Here is a 7,487-nt window from a genome sequence, read left to right on the forward strand (position 1 = left end):
CCATTCTGAAAGTTATTGGATTTGATATTGTGTTACTTATAATAATTCTTACGTTATAACTGAAACCAATTTAGTTGGAGCAACCTCAAGCCAATTAATGTTGAAAGGCTTCACTGCATAGATAGTCCAGGTGGGAACAAGAAGACAAGAACCAAATAATAAACTCTATCTTCAAAAAGGAGTCTCAAAAGCACCCCAAAACCACACTAATAATTTAAACACCTCAGATTTTGATAACCTGTCACAGTCATTGATTTGAGTAACTTATTGAAGATCTGAAAGGATGAATACAAGGTCTCATTGAAACTGCAGAAATAATCACTGTAGGTTTCAAAAAGATCTTCAACATATTAAGCAAATGGCAGAAACTGGAACTATGATACAGAACTTACGGTTTAGGGAATGAACAGCATCAATATGCCACCAACTTTCCAATGCTATTTCTGCTTCATACTTGTTACTCCTTGAAGCACCTTTGCAGTCTTCCATGCAATAGAGTACCAGCTATCACACTATTTTGACAAAAAGATTTTGGGTAATATTAGGCGAGAACTTTGTAAAATGAAAACCATAATAATAATAAAATAAGCAGAATATACATATAATATAAATGGCAGTGCCCCTTGGGATCGTGAATCACATAATATGAAGGCCAAGTGGCTAACAATAATAATAATAACAATTTACCTTTTTGCAGATTTGAGATGATGATAATGCAACTTGCAGTGAACCTTCTCCAAGCTTCACTAGCAAGAGAATATGTCAAGTCATTTTTAGAACAGGAGAGGGGTTGGTCCAAGTGTTTTTCATAGTGTTGAACCCATCTTTGTATCTGCACCCTGGTCCCTTGTCCACATGAGAGAGTACTTACTTCAGAACATAATAATGATATCGGTAGATGCTGTTTTCCAGAATCACTGGAATACTTCTCCAGGCTTTGTAATGGACATGCTAACTTTCTCTAGGATGTTCATTCTACCCATCCTCCTCAGGTAGAAGCAGCTAGACTTCCATTTTCACTCATTTTAAAATGTGAGCAACAGGAGCATCCTTCTTTAAGTATTGAAAAACAGTAGTAATATCATCCCCTAGGACCAGCAATGCCAAAAAAAACAAAAGGATCTACATACAAGCAGGCCAAGTTCATATGCCCTTGGCCACTGCCTTGCATAATCTTCTGAAGTAAGTCCACTTTCACAAGAACATGAAGCCTAGATATTTAGTTTCCATGAAGAATCAACAAATGCTTCATCATTCCTCTGGCCCCAATACTTCAGCATTATGATCTTGTGACCGTGCATTACAACTACATAAATATCTCCAAGGATTTTTTATTAAACATCAGAAATTGGAAGCTTCCTAATGTCCAAAATTATGGACGGATGGAAAATGGACAGCCGTTTACAAGCACCAAAGAAGAAAGAGTCTAGGGGCCACCGCTTGGTGAGATGGTACAGCTCAGGCTGCCAGTGTGGAGACGTAGACTCATATGTGAGTGTGGCCACGTCGTCCAAAATGTGTTGAAGTTCAGGACTGAAACCAATCCACCCCTCCCAGGACCTTGCAAAAGCAAGAATTGTCTCTGGTTATGGTACCTTTTTTTTAATAAGGAAAGAATTTAGTGGTCCGACTTATGCAACTTGGAATATTCAAATACACTACTCTCAATTGTTATAGAGTGCTTTTCACCTCTTGAGCCATTATTGGTCTTCCAGTCAGTTGTTCATGTATGCAGCTTCTATACTTGAATATGTACATTATTCTACTCAAAACCGACTTAATGGAATGGTTATGGTCTCAGCCCAATCAGAAGTATGCAACCAAGGGCAACAGAAGAGAAGTGTCTCTCTCATTCTTCATCATGCAAAACGGAAAGTGCAGACACAATATAACCTTCTTCTTTCATCAGTGCTGTCAAATCCTTCAGAACTGCATATATTTCATTGGCACTAGGATGAAACTTATCTGCTGCAGAAAACATGTTTGTTTTCTTTCCCACGACAATCCAGCTACATCCAGGCATCTTCTTAACACTTCTTTCTTTCATTGCCATCCTTACTGTGTTAACTCCATTCCAGTTACCAGCTGCAGCATATATATTAGAAAGCAGTACATAGGGTGAGGAGTTTTGAGGTTCCAGCTCAATGAGTTTCTCAGCTACCCACTGCCCTCGTTCGTAATCCCCATGTATTCTACAAGAAGCAAGAAATGTGGCCCAAATCCTAGCACTGGGTTCAAATGGTAGTTTTTTTATAAACTCCTCTGCTTCTTTAAGATGGCCACTACGACCAAGAAGATCAATCATGCAAGCATAATGATCAACTCTTGGCTGAATCCCATAATGATTCATCATGATGTCAAAGAATTCACAACCTTCAGATATTAGACCTGCGTGACTACATGCGGTTAAAACACCAAGAAATGTTACATCATCAGGCTTTACAAGTGCATGCTTCATCAGGTCAAATATTTTGAGCGCATCATCTGCATATCCATTCTTTGCAAATCCAACAATCATTGAATTCCAAGAAATAACATCTTGTTTAGAGTCCATTTCCTCAAAAATCTGTACAGAACTTTTCATGTCCCCACATTTGGCATACATGTCTACAAGAGCACTGCCCATGCACTCATCTGAGTTGAAGCCACTCCGGATGATAAGAGAATGTACCTCTCTGCCATCTTTCAGGGCAGCTGAGCAAGCACAAGCACTAAGCACACTACCAAAAGTGGCTTCATCAGCAACAACATTGCACCTATGCATCTCCCAAAAGAACCATAATGCCTCCTCACTGTAACCATCCTGGGCATATCCTGAAATAATAGCGGTCCATAATACTTTGCTCTTGGGATCTGGAAACTCGGAAAAAAGCTTGTTTGCATCTTCATGGGTTTGGGATTTCAGGTACATGCTCAAAAGTGCAATCCCCAGGAAGTCATCGTCCTGCAAGAACCCGGACTTTATTGTATAACAGTGCACTTGCCTTCCCATGTCCAATCTAGAAGGCCCACTACATACTGGCAAAATGCTTGTAAAAGTGAATTTGGATGGTTTCAGTCCTGCTGCCTGCATTTCTTGAAAAGAATTCACTGCTTCATCCATATCATTGTTTTGAGTATATCCTGCAATTAGAGCATTCCTGGAGACAACACCCTGCTCTGGCATCCTAGCAAAAACCACATTCGCAGCCTGCATATCCCCACACTTGGCATACATGTCAACAAGGGAACTCCCAGCATAGAGATTCAAGTCAATACCATATTTGACAGCAAAGCAATGAAATTGCTTGCCTAGCTCAAGAGCTTGAATATTTGCAGAAGCGCTAAGTATGCTAGCTAAGGACACTTCATCAGGCACAAAGCCATCCATGATCATTTGTTGAAACATTATGAAAGCCTCATCCTCATACTGCTCATGAACATACCCAACAATAATTGCATTCCAGGAGACATTATCCCGATCCCGAATAAGCTCAAATTGCTGCCTTGCATCTTTTAGAACCCCAGACTTAGCATACATGTCCACCATGGCATTTTCCACAAATAGACTTGATTCAAAGTTGCTCTTGATTAAAAAAGAATGCAGTTGTCTACCCATATCTAAATTTTCCAGGCAAGCACATGCACTAAGAAGACTGGTGTAGGTAAATTCATCCATCTGGAGACCACAACCCCTCATATCAGAGAACAAATCAAAGACGTGACATGGGTACCCATTATTTGCGTAACCTCCAAGCATTGCATTCCACAAGACAATGTTTCTCTCAATGACTGCATCAAAGACTTTCCTTGCATCTTCCATACTTTGACACTTGGCATACATATTGATTAGAGCACTTCCAACAAAAACATTAGAATCCAATCCAAGTCGGATTGCCTCAGAATGAACCTGTTGTCCCTGATCAAGAGCAGCTAGGCTGGCAATGGCACTCAAAACACTTCCTAATGTGGACCTCGTAGATTTTACACCAGAAACTCGCATGTCATGGAAGAAATTAATTGCTTCAACACTGTAACCACTCTGAGCATGTCCTGAGATCATCACATTCCATGCAACAACATTTGGGTTGGGCATTTGAGCAAATACACGGCATGCATCATCAAGCCTGCGAAGACCAACATATGCAGTGATAATAGTCCCAAATGCAACCTGATCTGGTTCATGGCCTAAGTCCTGCACTTTCTTAAACAACTTGAGAGCTTCCCCGGGCATACCAGTTCTAACATAACCAGCAATCATAGCTGTCCAAGACACTGTATCAGGGTCCGCAGCTCTATCAAATATTTTCCGAGCATCAGTCACATAGTCAGATTTAGCATACATATCAATCAAAGAACCTTCACAAAAAGGATTTAACTCGAATCCCATCTTAACAATATTGCAATGAACTTGCCTACCAGGACCAACAGCCATAAGTCTTGCACAAGCAGAAAGGACGATTGCAAATGTGAATTGATTCGGTGGTGTGCAGGAATTCCACATTGACCCAAAAGTGATAATGATATCTTCCAGCATTCCACACCTCGAGTACAAAGATAAAATTGAATTCCAAGCTGACCCATCTCTCTTGTCGAGCCGATCAAAGGTCTTTTGGGCAAAAACCACATTCCCACACTTGGAATACAAATCGACAATGATGTTACCCAACTTCCCGCTCAATCCAAGGCCAACTTTCAGTATCTGGGCATGTAAAATTTTACTATTTTTGGATGATTGTTGTTTTTGTTGAGGCATTTGGTCGAGCAAACGATGGGATTGAATTAATTTGCATTCTTGCAAGCATGCTTTGAGGAGACGAGTGTATATGTGACTCTCCGGAATAAATCCGAGCTGAATCTTCTGATCTAATTGCTCGTTCGCTTGCGAAATATTTGAGAAGTTTGCTTGGAAAATGGTGGGTGGCTTCAATTTATGTAAGTTTCTGACATTGGTTACGTGACGCATCGAGTCAGAGCAGATCTCGACGCTTCTTCCGAAGAAGGAAGGGACCGAGTTGCGGTACTCACTTTGTATTGCCGTTTGACCGTTGCCTGTGATTTGCAGATTGTTGGCGCCACTAATGTTTTCTTAAAAATGCAAACTTAATAAGACTATTCTCTTTTATCACCTAAAACCGTTTCTTATGCTGTGATGGATTGATGTGGCATGGAAGATTTCCTACACACGAGCGGTGTTGGAAAGCCTTACCCAGAAATACTATAAAGGGAGAGAGGGTTCTCCCACGTTGGGGAAAAATGTCTCATGGGTGTACCCAATGCACGAGGCTTCCGCCACTACGGGGTCTGGGGAGGATCGTAATGTAGAGATTGGATCCTCTACTCGTATGTGCACTTGTGAGAAGCAACCTCCTGTCCCTTTATTGTTTTCATAAACACCCCTCCTCACCTTGTAAATGACAATAATGAGACAAGTGGTTGCCTCTCACATGTACGTACAGAGGAATTGAACTCCATAATGTACGCTGTCTTACCCCTACTTTCACAGAGAGGTTTCTAACCTCTTTTCTGTAGCCTTTTCGTCATCTATCACCTTACCTCTTGGGGAGGCAGAGGCAATGATTTCACGATGACGGTGCAACGCAGCTTAAAATGTTAAACTTCCAACATCTAGAGTCTCTCAAGAGTCAAGGGCAGTTAGATAATTTAAGGGGTTTAGATGACAGAGAACCAAAACCCAAATCAGTTGATTACTTACCATGGAGGAGAAAAGGGAATAAGTCTTTGAAAGTTCACCATGCCAATCAAGCAAGTGGTCCTACTGTCCCAAATTTACAAATTCAATGTTGTTGCACTAAATGTCTAAGACAGCGTTTGGTATGTATTCTAGTCGATTTTATTCTTGGGTTATATAAAATAGTTGTTTGTATCATCTAAGAATGCAAAATCGGCATAGAATGCATTCCAATAATACATATCAAACACAGCCTAAATGCCCACAACAATGAACCTGGTCCTGACTTTTTTTACGACCTCTTCCCTTCCACCTGGTTGTAATCATACTTTGTTGTGCATGATCCCTAAATTTGAGGATGCTACTGTAGCCTTTGACTTTCGACCAATTAGTCTTTGTAACGTGAGTTATAAAATTGTGGCCAAATTGTTAGCCAATCGCCTTAGACCTTTTCTACCATCTATCATCTCCCCTTTTCAATCGGCTTTCGTCGCTAGGAGACAGATTGGTGACAATAGTGTAATTGCACAAGAGATTGTTTATCACCTTTGAAGGCATAAGGGGAAAACGGGGTTTGCTGCAATCAAAATAGATATGTCTAAGGCATATGATAGGGTGGAATGGTCTCTTCTCAATGGCCTGTTTAAGTTTCTTGGTTTTAGTGACCATTGGATCTCTTTGGTTAATAACCTCATCTCTACAACCTCGTTTGCTTTTAAAATCCGTGGCAGTGCTTTGGCTACCTGATTCCCCAAAGGGGACTTCGCCAGGAATGTCCTCTAAGCCCTTTTTTATTCCTGCTTACCCTGGAAGTCCTTTCCAAGTTGTTGGAAGCATATAGGGAGTTGGGTATGTTTAAGGGTGTTTCTATCGCTAGAACAACACCTGAGATTTCTCATTTATTTTTTGCTGATGATACATTTATCTTTTGCCGGGCCACTGAAGACGATTTCTTAACCATTAAGTCCATCCTTGATCTCTTCTCTGATATAACTGGACAAGAAATTAATTATAGTAAAAGTAACATCTGTTTTAGCAAAGGGGTGGACCTGGACCGCAGACAACGACTCTGCCGGATCCTTCATATGTCAATCATGCCAAACAAAACTCTCTATCTTGGCACTAAACTGTGCCACTCTCGGTCGAAATATTTGGACCTCGTCCCCCTTGTTGATAAGGTTAGATCTAAGCTTACCACCTGGAAGAGCAATCTTTTATCCTATGCTGGTCGTCGAGTTCTAATACAGTCAGTTCTTTCGGCAACACCAGCTTACCTTATGTCCCACTTTCTTTTTCCACTTAAAACATGCAATGAACTTGATTCTATTTTCCTTAAATTCTGGAATAATGACCCTGTTAATGGCAAACGCTGCCATTTAATTGGCTGGGACAGGATTTGTAAACCGTTATCTTCTGGAGGTTTAGGCTTACGGAAATCTTGGATTCAAAATAAAGCCCTGATCCTTAAAAAGGGCTAGAGACTAATCTCTGAGCCCTCCTCTATGTGGGCACGGGTTCTGAAAGCCAAATACTTTCCAAATTCGTCTATTTTTACCCCTAAAACAAGTAAGAAGAGGGGATCATGGACTTGGAATAGCATAGCTCATATTATCCCAGATCTTAGGAAAATTGTCTACCGACAGATTGGTAATGGACTAACGACTTTCTACTGGCATGATCCATGGATTCCGGAGGGGAAAGGAAGGTACCCTCCACAGGTATTACTTCCTACTCCGAACTTTCAATTTGTTTCTGAGTTGATGACTACCAATTTTTTATGGGACACTTCTAAATTGTTAGCCTATTATAGACGCTG

The 7,487-nt window shown here is 40.7% G+C and overlaps 1 protein-coding gene across 1 annotated transcript; it reads right to left on the bottom strand.

Annotated features, from left to right (window-relative positions):
• Nucleotides 1-20: 20 nt before the first annotated feature.
• LOC122643328 (pentatricopeptide repeat-containing protein At3g09040, mitochondrial) lies at nt 21-5,080 on the bottom strand. The gene is made up of 2 exons (XM_043836961.1): nt 688-5,080; nt 21-512 (listed from the first exon to the last, which is right to left on the bottom strand). Exon 1 carries the CDS (start codon nt 4,943-4,945, stop codon nt 1,850-1,852), a length of 3,096 nt encoding a protein of 1,031 aa, XP_043692896.1. The 5' UTR covers nt 4,946-5,080; the 3' UTR covers nt 21-512; nt 688-1,849.
• Nucleotides 5,081-7,487: the final 2,407 nt, after the last annotated feature.

This window comes from Telopea speciosissima, chromosome 10, assembly GCF_018873765.1.
Source record: "Telopea speciosissima isolate NSW1024214 ecotype Mountain lineage chromosome 10, Tspe_v1, whole genome shotgun sequence".
NCBI lineage: Eukaryota > Viridiplantae > Streptophyta > Magnoliopsida > Proteales > Proteaceae > Telopea > Telopea speciosissima.

Bases quoted from the DNA above. Each gene is read 5' to 3' on its own strand.
- LOC122643328 (XM_043836961.1), bottom strand. From the start codon at position 4,945: ATGCGTCACGTAACCAATGTCAGAAACTTACATAAATTGAAGCCACCC.